This window comes from Trichoderma camerunense, assembly GCF_050948025.1.
Source record: "Trichoderma camerunense strain CBS 138272 chromosome Unknown V8C40scaffold_6, whole genome shotgun sequence".
Lineage (NCBI taxonomy): Eukaryota > Fungi > Ascomycota > Sordariomycetes > Hypocreales > Hypocreaceae > Trichoderma > Trichoderma camerunense.
The window spans coordinates 1087288-1105731 of record NW_028145364.1 but is presented as its reverse complement, the minus strand read 5'-3'; the positions used below and the strand labels follow the sequence as shown (position 1 = coordinate 1105731).

At 51.5% G+C, this 18444-nt stretch overlaps 8 protein-coding genes across 8 annotated transcripts; 3 read left to right on the top strand and 5 right to left on the bottom strand.

Annotated features, from left to right (window-relative positions):
- Positions 1–447: 447 nt before the first annotated feature.
- On the bottom strand, positions 448–2048 carry V8C40DRAFT_241192 (40S ribosomal protein uS2). The gene is made up of 3 exons (XM_083214970.1): positions 1795–2048; positions 1210–1658; positions 448–1141 (listed from the first exon to the last, which is right to left on the bottom strand). The coding sequence occupies exons 1-3, from the start codon at positions 1962–1964 to the stop codon at positions 885–887; spliced, it is 876 nt and encodes a 291-aa protein (XP_083074954.1). The 5' UTR covers positions 1965–2048; the 3' UTR covers positions 448–884.
- A 233-nt stretch (positions 2049–2281) lies between these two features.
- On the top strand, positions 2282–3529 carry V8C40DRAFT_241191 (mitochondrial 37S ribosomal protein uS15m). Its single transcript, XM_083214969.1, has 2 exons — positions 2282–2395; positions 2480–3529. The coding sequence occupies exons 1-2, from the start codon at positions 2350–2352 to the stop codon at positions 3388–3390; spliced, it is 957 nt and encodes a 318-aa protein (XP_083074953.1). The 5' UTR covers positions 2282–2349; the 3' UTR covers positions 3391–3529.
- V8C40DRAFT_241190 (H(+)-transporting V0 sector ATPase subunit d) lies at positions 3433–5024 on the bottom strand. Its single transcript, XM_083214968.1, has 4 exons — positions 4861–5024; positions 4721–4809; positions 3784–4670; positions 3433–3716 (listed from the first exon to the last, which is right to left on the bottom strand). Exons 1-4 carry the CDS (start codon positions 4890–4892, stop codon positions 3633–3635), a joined length of 1092 nt encoding a protein of 363 aa, XP_083074952.1. The 5' UTR covers positions 4893–5024; the 3' UTR covers positions 3433–3632.
- Positions 5025–5201: 177 nt separating this feature from the next.
- On the top strand, positions 5202–7908 carry V8C40DRAFT_241189 (RNA-processing protein NOP58). Its single transcript, XM_083214967.1, has 3 exons — positions 5202–5377; positions 5458–5547; positions 5662–7908. The coding sequence occupies exons 1-3, from the start codon at positions 5343–5345 to the stop codon at positions 7310–7312; spliced, it is 1776 nt and encodes a 591-aa protein (XP_083074951.1). The 5' UTR covers positions 5202–5342; the 3' UTR covers positions 7313–7908.
- On the bottom strand, positions 7798–9733 carry V8C40DRAFT_241185 (slipin family protein). The gene is made up of 3 exons (XM_083214966.1): positions 9352–9733; positions 8699–9282; positions 7798–8583 (listed from the first exon to the last, which is right to left on the bottom strand). The coding sequence occupies exons 1-3, from the start codon at positions 9536–9538 to the stop codon at positions 8302–8304; spliced, it is 1053 nt and encodes a 350-aa protein (XP_083074950.1). The 5' UTR covers positions 9539–9733; the 3' UTR covers positions 7798–8301.
- A 2807-nt stretch (positions 9734–12540) lies between these two features.
- On the bottom strand, positions 12541–14433 carry V8C40DRAFT_241182 (anaphase promoting complex subunit DOC1 domain-containing protein). Its single transcript, XM_083214965.1, has 2 exons — positions 13415–14433; positions 12541–13345 (listed from the first exon to the last, which is right to left on the bottom strand). Exons 1-2 carry the CDS (start codon positions 14212–14214, stop codon positions 12811–12813), a joined length of 1335 nt encoding a protein of 444 aa, XP_083074949.1. The 5' UTR covers positions 14215–14433; the 3' UTR covers positions 12541–12810.
- An 820-nt stretch (positions 14434–15253) lies between these two features.
- On the top strand, positions 15254–17183 carry V8C40DRAFT_241179 (uncharacterized protein). The gene has a single exon (XM_083214964.1). It carries the CDS (start codon positions 15803–15805, stop codon positions 16910–16912), a length of 1110 nt encoding a protein of 369 aa, XP_083074948.1. The 5' UTR covers positions 15254–15802; the 3' UTR covers positions 16913–17183.
- V8C40DRAFT_191710 (uncharacterized protein) lies at positions 17087–18366 on the bottom strand. The gene is made up of 2 exons (XM_083211863.1): positions 17909–18366; positions 17087–17835 (listed from the first exon to the last, which is right to left on the bottom strand). The coding sequence occupies exons 1-2, from the start codon at positions 18121–18123 to the stop codon at positions 17262–17264; spliced, it is 789 nt and encodes a 262-aa protein (XP_083074947.1). The 5' UTR covers positions 18124–18366; the 3' UTR covers positions 17087–17261.
- Between the last annotated feature and the right edge of the window lie 78 nt (positions 18367–18444).

The following is an 18444-nucleotide window of genomic DNA, read 5'->3' as shown; positions in this document are numbered from 1 at the left end:
GAAGGAGAAGGAGGAAAAAACAACAACCAACAGCTGGCCACTGCTGGCACCACCACGAGCATTACTGCTTCTATTCAAATACTGTTACTGCACTCCTAGGCGAGATTTCTTTTCCTCTGTTGATCAGGTTGTCATATATTCTCCCCTTGTCTCTTCACTTCAGTTTTTATTTGTTTCGGATGGCTTTTTCTCTTTCCTTTTTTTTCTCTTTTTTTTTCTGGGCGTAGGAGTATAAAGAAGGATATAACAAATAGGGGGCTTTAGATACCAATACTGGGGGCATTGTGGATAAATTTGGGTGATAGCGTATAGGACAACACATATATACAGCCTTTGGAAGAGGATATATACATACCTATAATTGGCACCGAGTTCGGTTGCCCATAGAATACAAAGAAAGTTCGCTTACACTTCGTGGCCGGTTCACTCTCTTTTGATTATGGTCTGGTACGATGTACGATGGATATACTCGCTGCTCTTTAAAAAGGGGGTTACAAACAGTATAATAGCACGAGGGTGGAAACTTTGTAAAGGGGATATCTTTAAATTCTCTTTTTTTATCTTTCACCATGGTCGGCTGTATAAAACCCTTTTAATGCACCGCAGGAAAATCAAGGAACCTTTGGGCGAGGCAACGATTAAGTCCGCCCCCAGCAGCCGCACAGGGCTTTCCCTCTTCCCTCCCTGAAAAAACGAAAGGGGAGAGTATCTTTCCCTCATCAGTGCAGCCAGCTCAAGACCCAAAAGAAAAATCCGAGACCACCCGCCGTTGCAAAGCCGGAAAAAAACGCCTCCCCCTTTGTGATCAGGTCCGCCCAGAATTACCACGCTCCGTGGAATAAAAGCTTCCCCCATCGCCCCTTTTGCCCAGATAACCGCATCGCTTACCACTGGCTCTCCTTAGGAGCCTCAGCAGCCCACTCCTGAGTGCCAGAAGCAGCGGCCCAGTCCTGGCCGGCACCGGCACCGGCACCGTCCCAGCCAGTGGCAGTGGCACCAGCGAAGCCAGCGGCGGGAGCCTCCCAGTCACCACCAGCGGCGGGGAAGCCAGACTCGATGGCAGCGGGGGCCTCCTCCTCAGCAGCGGTGATGAGCTTCTCCTCCTCGACCTTCTCCTCGGCCTCGGCCTCAGGGTCGCGGTCTGTGTTACTTGGTTAGCTTGAGGGGTTCAACAGGGTCCGAGTAGGGGATTTTGTTTTTCAAACATACAGAAGTACAGATCAACCATGACGTCCCAGGGGGTCTCGCGGTTGAAGATGGTTCCACGGAGACGGAGGACCTCACGGGCAAGGAGCCACCAGACGGTACCAATGGCGTGGCGACCCTTGTTGTTGGTGGGGATGGCAACGTCGACGTACTCGGTGGGGGAGTCGGTGTCGCAGAGGGCAATGACGGGGATGTTGACGTAGCTGGCCTCCTTGATGGCCTGGGCGTCGGTGCGAGGGTCGGTCACGACAATCAGGCGGGGCTCCTTGAAGGAACGGGTGATGTAGTTGGTGAAGCTACCGGGGGTGAAGCGACCAGCGATGGGGGAGGCACCGGTGTGGGCAGCGAACTTGAGGACGGCACGCTGACCGTAGGGACGGGCAGAGATGACGCAGATGTCGGCCGGGTTCTCAATGGCGACGATGATACGGGCAGCCAGGACAATCTTCTCCCTGTGAAATCGAAGGTGGTTAGCATCCCCATTGCGCTGCACAGAAATTTCCCCTCCAGAAGCTCTTGTTTTTTCTTGTCCTTCGCATTCTTTTGCTTCTCCTCTTCCTCCCTTCCTCGAGATAGGAAAAAACGCACCAGGTCTTGCCAATGTTCAGGACGTTGACACCATCGACACGGGTCTTCCACAGGTAAGGCTCCATGTGCACCTGGAGGTTCTTGGAACCGAGGTGGCACTGGGCCGCCAGGAGCATCTCGATGTCCTGGGACGTGGCATTGAAAATGGACGGCAGGTTAGCGGGAGCCATCTTGACTGATTTTTCCGTGGTGGTGGGAAAAGTTGGTCGTTGAAGGAGGCAAGAAGGCGGCGATGCTTAACAGTTCGAGCAAAGTTTCGCAAAAGTTCGCGAGGGCTACAGACAATTTGCAAAAATGTGTGTGCCGCCAGCCCTGAATGCACTAGCACAAGAATGGACTAGTTGTTTTCGCTAGTTGTGAGGCTGTCGAGAGTCTCGAGCTGCACGTGAATTGATGACTAAGGCTACTTTTCTCAATTCCCACTGCAGTGGGGTCTTTGGAGTAGTCAGCAAGTTTGTGAAGGCGTGGGTTGATTCATGTACTATCGGCGAAATTTTGAGGACCCGGTTGCGAGAGGTGGGATAGAGAGATAGAACCGCATCTCCAATATCAACCATGGCGCCAAGAATAGACCTGCTGCAGCGACTGGGCACAGTCAATCGTATGATACCCTCCTTGTTGCTTCACTGAGAATCATCGGCTTTGAGGTCATTAGGAGGACATTGTCGCTAATCGAGCTTGTTAGTGTGCCTGCGGCCTGCGACGACACCGACGACACAGGCCTTCCTCCCCCTCGTCCAGAAGGCCAATCTCTCCATGCGAGAGAAGAAGAAGAAGGCAAAGCAGGATCCGTACAAATGGGCGCAGGCTCAGCAGCGTAAAGCCGCCAACCTCAAGAGGCAGGACGAGCTCCAGAAGCAGCGGGACGAGGCATGGGGAGATCCCGTGCGAGGAAGATTGACGCCGTTCCTCGAATCCCTCGACTCAGCCGGCCAGAGCCCGCTGAGCGCAGTGCCTAGAGACGCGAGTGGGAACGCCCTCGAGGAGCCAAGAGAACTGCCCACGACGCCCGGGCTGCGCAACCACTTCCTCAGCGACGCCGAGCTCGAGGATGCCGTCAAGCACGCCTATGCCCTGACGAAGCCCATGGTCGGAGTCGTGGAGTCGCAAATGGACCCTAGCACGGAGGAGGAGAGGAAGCAGGCGCACAACCAGAAGCACCAGAAAGCCGTCGAGGCCCTGCGGAGGATCACGGCTCTGAGCAACGGCAGCGCACGGGATCGATTCCACGCCAACGTCAGGCGCATTGTCGATGAATTTGGGCGCCACAACACCGACAAAGTCCTCAAACCCAAGCCGCAGTCCATTTCGCCAAACACCACACCAATGCCTGGCCGTGCCGGTCCAGACACTGGCAGCTCAGAGGTACAGATCGCCATCCTGACTGCCAAGATTAGGGCAGTATCCGAAGGACTGGCAATCAACCGAGGCTACAAGGACATGCACAACAAGAGAAATCTGAGATTGCTTGTACACAGGCGCCAGAAGCTGCTGCAATACATGGAGCGGAAAGAGAGGGGCAGTGAGAGGTGGACAAACATGCTTGAGAAGCTGGGTCTCACGCCTGCCACATGGAAGGGACAAATCGATCTGTGAAGCTGAGGGGGTTGACGATGAAAGAAAAAAAACGAAAAGCGTTGTAGGAATAGTTTAAGCATCTGTATATGTACAATAGAGCCCATCAGAGGATGCGTGATTGCCCATGTCAATCATTCGCCTCTTCCATATGCGCCTAGTCTGAAAGAACCCTTGCCGTGCAATTACTCGAAACGAAACGACGATATTATACTACACCCAAACACTACCCCAAGACAATACATCATCAGTCTATGAGCCGCTTAGAAGACGCTAATAAAGTTTCCAATGCGGTCCTTCTGGTTCTGAGCTATACACTCAGCAATCCATGTGATGTTGCGAATTTCCTGGAATAAGTTAGCGCTTTGGTCATTTTTTGCCATTCTCATCATATGTCAGCAAGATCACACATACCTGCTCTCTAAGCTTAACCCATGCATAAATAATAGCATACGTAAATTGTCGTGTGAATGCGTCTTTGGAAATCTCCATTTCCTTTTGGTAAAACATGTCCTCCAAGCTCTTGCCATCGGCGGAACCGCCGCCCATGTTGCCAGGGCCGGACGAACCACCCAGAGACACAGCATCAAAGAAGGTCTTATAATCATGAACGCCATCGACGGCAAGACGCACACCCTCAACATCATCAGCTCGAGAGAGCATCAAGGTGCCCTCAGGATACAGCTTTCCAAAGGTTGGGTACAGCTTGTTGCGGTCGGCCTTGGTCAACTCAGTGCCGAAGGAGTTCAGTGTGATGTTGATGGCTCGGCGGTCAGCCTCGAACTCAAGGATGTTGGACATGACCTCAGCAGTAGGTGTGCCAGCCATGTCGGAATGGGTGTTGACGAAGTTGTGAAAGTCTTCGAGGTAGTTCTTGTAGAGCGTGTTTCGGACGATTTCAATGTTGAGCTCATCCAAGTCCTGATGGCTGAGACTGCCCTTAAAGTATGGAGCAAGAGGAGTCTCAATCAGCACGCTGTTGTAGAGCTCCTCCACGTTGGTCGCGACGCAAAGCACGGGCATGGTCTCAAACCAGCCCAGTGGGTGGCATCGCTCCAGCAGCTCTCGCGTGTCTCGTTCGTGAAGGGTGCCGGTAATGAGAAGAGCAACGTTATCAATCATGTAGCCGTACGTCACGTAATCCATAAACTTGGCCAGGGATCCCGTAGCATTAGCGCGCACATATCGGAATTCCGAGATGAGCTTGTCTGTCGTCTTGGAGGCGAGCGCAGATGTTGATGGGTTCGGGGGAAGGGATGCAAGGAAGTCGCCATAGGCAGGGCCAAGCTGCAGCTTCAGGTCTGGAGAGCGTTAACAACAAGTGACTGTATTGTCGGCAGCATCTACATACCGTCGATGGTCTCGCATTGTGTCAAGTTGCTGTAGGCTGGTGTGGTGAGAAGGCTGTTGCGATAGCCGCGAACAATGCCCTCGACGTAGCTGCGCCCCCGTCAGTAACGCTCAAAGAAGGTACATATTCGAGCTGCTCACCCATTGTTCACGTTGAATAAAAGGCCTTCCATCTTTTCTACGTTCAGATATCCTCGGGGCGATTATGGACGGACAAGATTGAGGGCAAAACGAGCGGTGTCCCGGGATTAGGTATAGTAGAGCGGTGCTATCAGAGCTTGCCTTGTCTTATGTATCTTCGGAACTACTTCTGCATGGCCGGCGAGCAGAGGCGTAATTGCAGTGACACAGCTTCCCACGTGAGTGAGCCAAAAGTGAATCCGGATTTTCTGTAGCGCCGACGCCCGGCGGCCCATCGCACTTGCAAGCATTAGCACCAATGCAAGGCCAAAAATTTTGGGTGGAGACTTAAGCTTTCGACTGAAAAATTTCCAAAAACCAAAATTTTGGTCGGCTTCTTCCCTGAATCCTCACGCACAACACCACCTTCAATTGGGACCCGGGAAGAAGAAGGATCCAATCGACAAGCGCAAGAGTCGTAGAGAGAGTCCCAACCATTCACCATGTCTCTCTTTGTTCTTGCCGAGACGCCTGCAGGGTCAGTTTTCGCAGCCACGAGCGCTTCCTCCCAGCATTGCTTGATCGCGTGGATGTGAATGTCGACTGACAGGATTATAGCTACGGCCTGTTGAAGGCGACCGACAAGAAGATGCTCAAGAATGCCGACCTCGCGGCTGAGCTGGGAAAGCCTGAGCGCCTCGTTGAGATGTAAGATTTACCTGCCAATTGTCTATACCCTGTGTGATGGTTTTTTCTCCTGCACCTTGTTCAATTCTTCACTTTTTTTCCCGGGCCGTTGGACTAACAGACTGTCGCATACAGGCTCAAGCTCAAGAAATTTGTCAAGTTCGACAGCGCCGCCATGGCCTTGGAAGAGGCTGCCGCCCTTAGCCAAGGCCAGATTCCTCCTCTCCTCAGCCAGCTGCTGGAGGATCTCCAGGCCGAGAAGAAGGCCTCCCTGGCTGTTGCCGACCTCAAGCTGGGCACTGCCATCTCCAACCTGCCCAAGCTCAACGTTTCTCCGGTCGCTGGCACCGAGACAATGGACCTTTTCCGAGCCGTTCGAGAACACGTTTCGTCTCTTATCCCTGGCCTCGACCAGGACGTCATTGACCGCATGACCCTTGGTCTTTCGCACTCAATGTCTCGTCACAAGCTCAAGTTCTCTCCTGATAAGGTTGATTCCATGATCATCCAGGCCATCAAGATGCTCGATGATATTGACAAGGAACTCAATGTCTACGCCATGAGAACAAAGGAGTGGTACGGATGGCACTTCCCCGAGATGGCCAAAACCCTCAATGACAACCTGGCCTACGCCCGTGTCGTTCGACATGTTGGCATGCGCGACAACTTCAAGGATGCCGATCTTTCCGAGATCCTCCCCGAAGATGTCGAGGTTGCTTTGAAGGCATCTGCCGAGCTCAGCATGGGTGTCGAGATTACCGAGGAGGATTTGCAAAACGCCATTGACCTCGCGGACCAGGTTATTAAGTTTACCGAGTACCGAGCTCAACTGACGTCTTATCTGGAAAGCCGAATGCGCGCCATTGCCCCCAACCTGACTGCCCTGGTCGGCTACTTGGTTGGTGCCCGGCTCATTTCTCACGCCGGTTCCGTCCTCAGCCTGGCCAAGGCCCCCGGTTCCACCATCCAGATTCTCGGTGCCGAAAAGGCTCTTTTCCGAGCTCTCAAGACCAAGAAGGACACCCCCAAGTACGGTATCATGTACCACTCTTCTCTCGTTGGCCAAGCTACTGGCAAGAACAAGGGCAAGATTGCTCGTATGCTGGCTGCCAAGGTCGCCCTCGGTCTCCGTGTCGATGCTCTTGGCGACGAGGACGAGGAGGACGAGGAGCAGCGAGCTATCCTTGGCCTCACCAACCGTATCAAGCTTGAGAACTACCTTCGCCGTCTTGAGGGCAAGACTCCTCTGCCCAAGGGCACCAACGTGACTCCTTCCGGAGAAATCGTTGCTGCCGGACAGTTCACTCTCAAGGACAACAGCAGATATGGTGCCGATGCCGATGGCGTTGTCGACCACGAAATGGGTGACGCAGATGATGAGCCCGCTCCCAAGACCAAGAAGTCAAAGACCAAGAAGCCCACCATCGAGGTCGTCGAGGAGAACGATGTCGATATGGAAGACGCCCCCGAGGACTCCGATGATGATGATTCTGAGGCCCCCGCCAAGTCAGTCAAGAAGCTCTCGAGCGCAGAGTACGAGCGCCTGGCCGAGCTCTCTGGCCTCTCCGTCAAGAAGTTCAAGCGAAAGTACGAGCGCGGCGACGTCCAGCTCAACGAGGACGGCACCCCCAAGGTCTTCAGCAAGAAGGAGCTGAAGAAGCTCCGCAAGGCTGAGGAGGCTGCCCCCGCCGAGGCCACACCCGAGAAGAAGAAGAAGAGAAAGGCCGACGAGGGCGAGTCCGAGTCGAAGAAGGAGAAGAAGCAGAAGAAGAAGAGTGCCGCTTAGAGCCCCCCTTCGAAGAGGCGCCGAATCTACTGAGATGTTACACGCACACATTTATACCGTGTGGATATATAACACCAACTGGAGAATCGATCGCAAATCTGATGAAAGGAAGAAGAAAAAAAATCTAAAAAGCAACATTTTTCTCGGCTATCTTGCGAAGCTGGTTAAAGCACCCGCATCGACTTGGATGGTCTCATGAATTACCGATGGGGTGGTCATGTAGATATGTGATACCTGAGATTCTTTGAGAGGCTTCCGGGCTAATCTGTCACTGTTAATATGGCTGGCGTTAGGGGAGGGAAATCAAATCTTTTCTGGTACAGGCGTGGCTTGGTCTTTGTTTACTACAAACTGTCTTTTTTTCCTTTTTATTTTACTAAAGCAAAGCTGTCGCCAGAGATGGGTGGCAAGGAGGGGAGGCTATGGAGAGACATGGAAGTGAAGTTTCAAGGAATTTGCTACCGAGGTCCTCAATTAAGACCGTTCTTGATCAATGATGATGCCGTTTTATCAAATCCCTGTGAGATGCGTCTCGTGATAAATGATGACATAGGAGGTTTACAGTGAAAGACAGTAATTACATTAAACTTCAAAAGTAGCTGCTATTAAACTAATGTGTTGCTTATTGGCCATCATTCTCCTGGGTATCTTGGGTATCATACATGTCAAGCAATCATCTTTCTCCCTCTCCCCAAGATCCACTTCCACCTTTGTTTGGTATCAACATACATTACAAAACACATCATAACGAGCGTAAACGAGACGTAGCAAGCGTGTAATAATCGACGGAGTGCAAACTCAAAACGAAAGAGCTGTGTCGCAATATCGCAAGCGCAAGGCAAGGCATTCATCTTGAAGAGACTCGGATGGGAAAAAGTCGTAGACGTCATTGAAAACGATGGAAGTCGCTTCTCGAAATCAAGTAGACCACGCTAAACCACCAAAGCCACTCAAAGAGTCAGCAGCTGGCCCTCATTTGAGGCACGGCACTAAAAGTTTTCCACGACACGAGCGTTCATGGCCTGTTGGAAATCCTGACCTCCAAAATCGCGTGTGTTGGCGGCAGTGCTGCCTTCACCGGACTGGGCATAGTCACCCAGAGCAGCATTCATTGCGGCTCCACTGAGAGGCTGACTGCTTCCTGGAAGGAAAATGACCTTGCTGTTAGCGGACTTGGCCATGGCTTGCATGGCTTCGAGGTAGCGGATTTGCATAGCAGGTGCGGAGCTCAAGATATCGGCGGCTTGGCGCATCAATTTGGCAGATTCGACCTAGAAAGGAGCAGTAGAGTTAGCCGACCTATTCTTCCTCTTGTGCGACTAAAATAAAGAAAAAAGTTCTTCTTTGGAGCAGGCGACGTTGCTGCCAGCTGAGTAGCAATCTTACCTCGGCCTTTGCGGCGATGATCTTGCTTTCACCAATCCGCTTGCTCTGGGCAGCCATCGAGAGCGAATCTTGCAGGTCTTGGCTGAAGAGGATATCCTTGATGAGCATACTCTCGACTTGGACACCCCAGCCAGCGGCAACATCCTCAATGATTTCCCCGATAGACTGAGCAATCTCCTCACGACGCTCAATCACGTCCTGGAGCACACGAGCTCCCACAACGTGACGGAGAGTAGTTTGAGTACGCTCAACCAGAGCCTGGCGGACGTTGGAAATGCCAAAAGCGGCCTTGTGAGGAGACACAATGTGATAGTAGATGACAGAGGTCAAGCGCAGAGTGACATTGTCCTTGGTCATACAGGTCTGCTCAGGCACCTCTGCGATCTGGATCTTGACATCGACTTGAATGAGCCTCTCGCTGAGGGGGTTGACCTTGATCAGACCGGGGTCGACAGCCTTGTAGAAACGACCGAACTTGGTGACGAGACCAACATGGCCTTGGTTGACGTGCTTATAAGGGTTGGGGCAGATGACGCAGCAGGGAATTGCACCACATGTTCCAATACATGCGCCAAGATTGTTAACTGTTCGAGACTAGAGTCAGAAAAAGGAGCAAATAAATTTGGGGTGATGATAGAACCACAGAAACGTACTCATGCTGCCATACCAGCCCTTGGGGTTGGCCTCGCCTCCAATTTCAGCGGCATAGCTGACCTGGAGGTCTTCTCCCCTAGGCGGCTGGACCGTCATCTTGTTCTGGGGCTGGAAGCCGGGGACCGAGGAGCCATCTTGATCAGTGGCCTTGGAGGTGCTGCTGTGAGCGCCGTTGACAGCAGACATGTTTGCGGTGTTGGAGCTTTGCGGTGGCGATTGCAAGGGGAAAAGGTGACAATCAGGTTACTTTGGGAGAGAAGCAGCAGCTACGATAACACAGCTTATTGCTTGTTGCTGAGCCTATGCAAAAAGATATGAAAGTAAACAAATCCTGTGGAAGCGCTGTCCAGTAGAGAGGAGAGAGCACTAGTAAGGAAGAGGAGGAGCTTTGGGGTGGCAGTTGAGTACATCTTATATAATGATAGACAGCTCGGTGGTGTGGTTGCATTCCTAGTTCGTCGAGCAGGAGCCGGCCAGGTCGTAGCTGCAAGAGTAGCGCGACGACGTAACCGCGAGCACGACGGGTGTGTGTGGAAGGCACGAGGTACGTACTGTCTGAGGCACTGCCTGCCGATGGAAATACCAGACGGCAAGAAGAGCACAGACAATGGCTTTCCCCTTGGGTACTAATCGTAGTACTCGTACTTGGTGCTCCCAATGGGTAAGGTACTCGGAACAACTTCCGGTGGGCAATGGCTGCTGGAAGCTCTGCATTATCTTAGTACCTTGAATGGGGTCACTGCCCAACCTTGGTGCCGGTACTTGGACTAAAAGAGCTCCTGCACAGCCTCGTCATCATATCACCTGCTCACCGATTTAGCAGAAGCCTTGCTGTCCTCCTGGCCGTACTCTGTACTCTGTACATGCTTGCATCTACCTACCTCGGCCTAGCAGCAGCATCGCCCGTCGATGAACCCAGTACATTCTGCATTTGCACACATGTGCGAGTGGAAGAGGCAACAGCCGATTGAACCCTTGCCAAATCGTCCGTCGATGCAAGTGGGTGGAGAATCCACACTCGGCACCGCATCGCCGTGCGGGGAGGCGAAAAGCGGGCTGCGTTTCTGTACGTGTAAGTTACTTTCGACACCCTCTTTTTTATTCTTCTCTTTTAATTCTCTCTGCTATTTGGCTTTTTCTGGTTTATGCGGCCTGCTTCATGTTTTTGTCATTGTCGCAAGTACTTTTCCGGGGTAGTTTGCAGAGGCTAGAACCGCGGGCTCCAATGGTGTGACGTGGTTGATCGTTCCGGTCGGTTTCAACGGCACGGAGAAGCACAAACCTCCAAGGAGTGCGACACGCTCCGTTTCGAAACCATCACCAGCCGAAAGAGCTGTTTCTCTCGGCTAAAGACTTGGCATCCAAAACCTCGGTTTGTTAAGCACAAGACAGATTGCTATACATGGGTCATGGAGTAAGCAACCATGGCACTGTGCAACAACATGAACCATGTCTTGTCGCTTTGGTCAGCTTATGACGGCTTCAACATGTACTAAGGTAGGTACCAACGTCTGTCAGTAGCAGATGTACCTTGCTTGCTAGCAGATAAACCGCTTGATCGCCAATTCCTGCCATCCATGTTTCCGTCTCCCACGAAGAGCAATTGAAGCCATGCTGCTTTCGACACAGCCCATTGTCGTATCGTGCCCAATTCGCTTCGTTGGTCGCATGCGCGCTATCAAGCCGATTTACCCTAGACCAGGGCCTGGACAGAAGTGGCCCGTCATGGAAGCCTCACTTTTTGGAATCCTTTTTCCATTGACCGACATGACGATTGAGGCTTCTATTCGACGGGTAATAACGGAACAACTACCTGTCATTGGCTAGTGGTGCCGTTGTACAGAGTACTTCTGATGTCGAACAGGATACAGTATGGACAATAAGAACAAAGCCACGTTCGGTGGAGTTTGGGCACGATCGCCAAAGACAACCGCAACAACAAGCTTCCAGATCCTGCAGCATGGCTGACCCAAAGAGACCGCCCGTATTCTCCGTATCGACGCTTGACCACATTTTACTGGCCAGATCGCCCTGGGCCATTTCCACAAAGAAACAAGCATCAATCTTTACCGACTCCAGCACTGCCACAGCACGTCGTCTTGGCAAACTCCGTAACAGCGCTGCAATGTGCCATCTCTGGTAAAGTGAAAAAAACATCAAAGAACAAGCATGACAAAAAGCACTCACCGCTGCAACTCTGCACGTGGTACAATTTTTTCAACAAAGAACCCCCAAATCTAGCTCAACTCATCAACTCAAATTATGTCAAGAGCCCGATTTCTCATCACTCCCCCCCAGAAGGAAATGGCTTCTGCTTAGCATGCTTTTAGCTCGTTCGGCATGATGAAATGCCACCAGCAAGCGCTGATTTGCTCTGCTGATCATCAGACCCGGGTCAACACATTCAGAAACCCCCGACCCCGACCCAAGCCATGCTGCGTGATTTGCTCCGGCCGCCGCCCTTCCAGAAACCTTCTGCTTTTGTCCAAGAGCAGCATTTACTCGTACTCGGCGGTTTCCAATCTTGGAACAGGATATGCCATGGAGAAAGACTGCGCCCAGTGGTTGAGCGGTTTTCTTTGTTTGCTTTGCTTTGCTTTGGGCTTTGTTGGGTTTGGTTCTTCTTCGCTGCCGTGATCCTTCGCCCGACAATGCCACAATGATGTCCATTCTGATAGCTTGTAGAATTGCCCCCCGTTGTACATTGTCCAACGAGAACCCCTGGAATTGTGTCTGCCTTGGGAGACCGTAGTTGTGATCGACTTAGGCGTCCACAAAACCGGCAATCTGAAAGGAATCTAGACCTACATCATTAATCCCGCGCGTATGCACATCACAACTCCGTCAATCATGTAATATTCCCGGTTAGCCTCGCGCATCACTTGACATTGAGCCAGACCCACCGACGATGGTTCCTTCGCGTTTGTTGATGTGCCTCATCGCCGCTTGGCAGTTCCGGTGACAGGCTGACAAGATATCAATTTGGAATGGGCGCCAAGCCTGGCGAAGCTAGCATGGTGAATACCCATTGTTGATCACCGTGGCGATGGCTTGAAGCGGAAAGCATCGAGAAAAGCCTTGCCATCGCTTAGATTACGGTTGACGGCATAAAGTTTGTCTAATGAGAGCCGCCAGCTTGACAATTGGAACAAAGGAGGTGCGGCTCGAGTTTCCCTGGACCTAGCCTGTGGCCCAATCAATCAAGAATTAAGAAGTAGAATAGCAAACAGCACAAAACATAATCTAGCAACAACAAGGAACATGTCTGATGGCTACATGTCCACATTTTGAACTCCATACCCGTTTCTAGTTCCCCTAGGCGACATCATCTTTGAGCAGCCTTGAAACGTCCCGTTACTCGTAACACCTTGTCCATAGCCTTTGTGTGTCTTTACCAAGTCCAAAGCAAATCAAAGATCATTATCGTATCTTCCTGATCCCGTCTAGCGTTGGCACCATTATCGAATCTCTGCATCCCGCATGAAGTCTGGGAGGGTAAAACCCGAGTCACCACCCTCAAGCCGCGCCGCAGCCAGCGTCTGCGCAATCTCGTCCAGTCTGGGAGTGCTAGCAGCCGCAAGACTCTCCGCAACATCCATTGTATCCAGGGGATCATCCATACGAGAGTTCTCAGCCTCACTAGGTTGAACGGCGTCTGCATCAAAGGCGTAAATTTTTATACCACGTAGGTGTGTGTCCTTGCCATTTTGATGGTTCTCTAGGATCTGCATCTGCAGCACCCAAGACACGAGTGTGTTGCCGTCTGGCTCGCCACCAACGCCTGCGAGAGGCACTTGCTGCCAGCCCACGGGGCTCGCGAGGTTCATGGCAGCAAATTGGATAAGATTGTTCTCGCTTGTGCCCGATTTGAATATGATCTTGGTGGGAGTGTAGGACTCATCCTCGTTGTAGTTGACATAAAAGCGAATGTCTCGGATACCCACTCTCTTGACAAAGTATATGGTGAGCTTGTGCGGCTGCGGGCCATCCGATCTAAGCAAATGAGTTAGTAACCCGTTCTAGTAGACAGATGGGAAGGTAAGGAAGCCAGTGTATACTTACTGCCAGTATGAGGTCAAGTCATCACTACGAAGCTGCTCAACACCATTGCCCGGCTTGTGGCTGCTCACGGTAAACTTTCCCAAGTTGGAAATCTCCTTGAGGCCAAAGACAACGGGGTCCATCATTGCCAGGGGCTCCTGTTCCCCTTCAACTTGCTCATCAACATTGTCGTCGTCGTTATCATCGACATTCTCGTCTAGATTCTCGTCAAGGCTTGCTTCCTCCGCATCGTATTGGCCTTGAGACATGGCATCATCGTCATACGTCATCTGGTCGGCTTGCTGTTCCAGAACAGCTGTCATGCCTCGCCTTGTCATTCCGAGGTGGCTGAGATCTGGCTCCGATTCAGTGCCAGAGCCGGAGCCGGAGCCATCGCTATCGAATTGCAGACTGAGACGGTTGTTGGTATTTCTCCGTGTGGCTGAAATCATGTTAGCGGTTACAGACTGGCGAATACTGCTGCGTCCTAGGCGGCGTCTTTGGAGGCGCCTTTGCCGCTGAAACGAATGGCCGCGCAAATGCAAGAGGGAGAGCCGTTTGATCTCTCTAGTTCGATGCGCCACTCGGTGCGAAATAGCCTGCACAGTGGCATCTCTATTCTCCTTGTCTGGAGAGGGAAACGGCCGAAGAACTGACTCTCTACGGTCAAGGATATTGCCGTGAGAGGAGATGGTAAGCGGCTGGAGGGGACGACGATTGCTTCCAGTTGGTCTGTTGTAGGGGGGTGCAACTCGAGTGGAAGGCAAGTTCTCTTGAGGAACTTCTTCTTGAGGCTGAAGGATGCGCTGTCCAAGAGGCATTTTGAAAACGAGAGTAGGAAAGCGGCTTCGCCTGCGGTGAATGTAGATGAATGGCTATTGTAGTTGCAGGGCAGCAGCCTCTGATTGGCCAATGCAGGGGGATATTGGAGGAGAGGTAAAGACAATTGTAGCAGGAATGAGTGAATGAATAGAAAAAAAAAACGAATGAACGGACGCTCGCAATAAGCAAGCAGTTGAATGAATGAATGAATGAATGAATGAATGAATGAATGAATGAATGAATGAATGACTGGCTGGCTGAATGGGAAAAGACTGGAAGGAGGGGGATGGATCCTTGATGCGAGGAAGAAAGAAGGAAGAAGGAGGAAGAGAGAAAACGAAAGACCAAAGTAGGCGTGGCGGGATAAAAAAACGACCACCGGAAAAAAGAATTGTAGAGGTAGAAAGAAGTGGGAAGAAGAGAGAGAGAGTGATTCACAAGTGACGCCAAACTGAACAAGAAGCCAACCAGACACAAGGTCAACATTAATAATGATAAGGGGATGTATCACTCGCCCCCCCTTTATAATCCAGTCATGTAAAAGTATACAAGCAATAACTGGTGCTTTATAAACCTCCAATACCCGAGATGAAGAAATAAATCTCAACAACATCAAGTAAATCATCATCAACTCACATCTGTGCAGTCTGAATGGATTTGGCGGCGGTTCCATCTCGCGCCTCCTGTGGCCAAATTCCGGCGCCTGGTGCACATGCACGCCAGCTGCCACGGCGATGGAGGCGTCCGGCGTCACCTGGACCTGCAGCGCCTGGCGGCGGGTGCGGCGATGCTGCGTTGCGGCCTCGAGCTCGAGCTGGGCCTGAGCCTGCAGCGAAGCCTCTTGGCTGGAGGCTGCTGAAGCTGCATGGCGCGCTCTTCTGGAGCCGCGAGGGACCTCCATCGTGAGAGCTTCTTTCGCGGGAAAAGGTGGTCGATGGCATTGTATGGAAGAGGGCGATATGTCGTTGCGCGTGGTCACGTGATGGGGTGATGGTCAACAACATCGAAACAATCAATCACTCACTCATCAGCAAGACTCGTTTACCAATTCACATGTAATGAAATCTTGGGATTGACTTTATTTACAACTATTTAGATGATAGGAGAAGATGGCGAGAGTTGCTAATATTACGGTCAATAGATGTTACCGGCTGCATCTGTTAGGTACATTCATCGCATTCTCAACATGACTGTACAAGAACCTGCGTGGTACATCGTTGAATCAGCTGCTGCTGCTTGTTGAGCACAATTGTTTGGAAAGAAAACAAAGCCTCTACAAGGAAGGAAAAACTCTGCTTAATAACACCGACGTGATGGAGGAGGAACGTTCAATATACCGGCAGGCGTCGTTACCATTGTCGTCTCAGGCAATGGCTAAACATCTGCTTATGCTCATGGGAAAGGAAAACATGGCCTTCGACTCTCTTTACCTGAATCTTTTGTTTACCAAACTGCAGCATCTTCATCGATTTCATTCTATTATCAAGCTCTGTGATAGTCACTCTTTTAAACAGCCATTCATCACTACATACGCAGGAGCCACCCTTCTTTCTCTATAAAGCATCGTCCAACCTACCAACCGCAGTCATGTTCACTGCCAGAGACGTGAAAATGTCCAGATGTGTTCTCATAACCCTCTTGTTCTCCGGCGGCATCGCCTTGGTGACATATGCGATCCGGATGGATTACGACGAGATGCACAACTCTCTGATACCTAAAAATGGAACATCCTGCGCCATCTCCCCTGCGGACGGTCCAAGGATGGCTTCTGTTCCCGCGACGGCAGTGATTGATTCACGCTCTCTCAAAGAGCACAAACTTAATGGGCAAGGGATCATGTTAATCGCCATGTTTGGTACCATGGCCTTTTCTTTCTGTTGCTCATTTATGTGGCAGAGATTTGGGGAAGAAATAAAGGAGTGGTGGAGAAGCAAGACACGCGGCCCAGCCCCATCTCCAGTACTCATCGGCTTGGAAGACATAGTCAACAGAATTAGGCCTGCGAGGTGGTGGTCTCCCTCTCCCCCTGAGCTGTCGCTTCACGAAGACGGGCAACAGCCCGATCCTTTCTTACCACAGAATGAGCAGCAAGTCGGAAGAGTTCGCAGAGTGATCCCGCTAGTAAATTTGATTCGAGAGGTAACGCTGCCGACTGTTCGCCCATCGAGCGACTCGGCAAGGTCGGCCCCGGCAGCTACACCTACGTTGCCGACTGTTCGCTCGTCGAGCGGTTCAGCAAGGTCGGCCCCGGGTGCTGTATCTCCTCAAGAGATGCCGAGTACAGATGCCGACTGCAATCCACCAAGGACGCTGAGTACAACTCCTGGCAGCATTCCAACAGAGTTGAGTCTCGAAGTAACGAGGAATTCAACACCGCCGAATCCAGAGGTCGTGAGCACTCTTACACTGCCGAATTCAGATGCCGTGAGCACTTCGACATACCCCGATTCAGATGCCGTGAGCATTTCGACATACCCCGATACAGATGATTTGAGCACTTTGACACTGCCGAATTCAGAAGCCGTGAAAGCTCTGGCACAGACAAAGCCCGATCCAGAGGCCGTGAGCTCTCTAACACAGCCATCTTTGGAGAATACGAATAATCCAGCAGAGCCAACTTTGGAGACCCCAGATAGCCCAACACTGCCGACGGTGCCTATGGCGGAAAGCAAAAATGTCGAAGACGGACCGGCATGATCGAAGCTAGGTACCTTGAGTCGAAAAGATGCCATGCGCCTGCCGCTTGGATATCAACAGAACGGTTTGTTTCCATTTAACAGAGAAAATACATATGAGAATCGTATTGCAGCGAATGATATTCTCTATGTCGTTGGGATTGGCTGAGCGATGAGCTGTATATATCATATATGTATTTGGAAGCGTTGGAGAGGCGTTAGAGCTCTCATTAGTTGTATGGATGGAAATTGTGGTATGGGTAGATGGTATTAATTCAAAGCGTATTTATAAAGAGTCCGTCTTTATATCCTGTGAAAGCTGGTTGAATAAAAGGCTCTACTCAGCCCTAGGACTCCTCTTCCATCCAAATTCAATCTCCACGAACGTCCGCAGGCAATGGCATCTGCCTCGTCCAGATATTCATGCCAATCTTCTCTCCGCTCACCACCGGCAATCCAGCATGCAGCGTCCTCTGGTCTCCCCTGCCATCCGCCAGCAAGTTCTCCCAATACACGACATTGCCCTCAATAGGCCTAAAGGTAACGCCCGACTCATACTCTTCATCGCAGTCTATAAACTTACACCAGCGCTCATCCCGGGGCGCGTCCAAAATCGGAAAGTTTGTACCTCCGCCGGTGATGTTGTCTGCCTTTACGTACCCAAAGAAGGAGCTGATGCGGTTCCCACCGAGAGACACGGTTGCGTGAGAGGGATTGGTGAACCAGTCGGTGTGAAAGTGGTAGCGCTCCGTGACTGCGTACTTGACGAGCTGGATGGGCTCGAGGTGAGACTCGGGCACGTCGAAGCCCTGGAAGTCGAGGGCGCGGGCCTCGATGCAGCGGACGACGGCGTCTCTGTCGACGGTTGTTGATTGGGATGTGCGGACGGAGTGGATTGCAGAGTTTCCGCCCTTGAGCACTGCGGAATGCTTGAAGTGGCCTTGGCTGCGAGGGTTTCTGTCAGTTAGTATACTGTTCTATTTCGTTGGGTTTATTTGTATGATGATGGCAAACTTACGCGATATGTTGTAAGTGTAGTCGTTCCTCATCGGTGACAAAGTTCTCAATGTATATAACGAGGGGTGATTTGCTCAAAAGGTGCATTTTATATGGAGGATGAGTGCACTCGTAGTCGCTCAGCTTCTTCTGTGACGCATCGTCCGCGCCTGAAGCAATTCCCATGCCGACGGCCATTACGGCCAGCCAGCGGACTAGACCCTGCGAATACATCATATTCTCAACTAGGAATGCGGACTAGAGATTTTCATGTGCCTTAGGGGAATGAGAGAAAAGAGAGGGGGGATTATTATTTCGACGATGAAGTTGTACATGTATCTCATTCGGACTTGTCGCCAGGATATCTCGGCACAGCTTGGAGGCGCTTTTGATATTCCCCCCCGGAATCTCAAACAATTCGTTGAAACACGAGACGTAGCGTCGATGCCCGAGACTGACGATGGCGGGTTTGACCCCGTCGTTTCGAGTTCAGCCAAACCCCTGCAATCTGGCCCCGTCTTACATACATGTATGGAGGGGAAAAACCTCCAAATATTC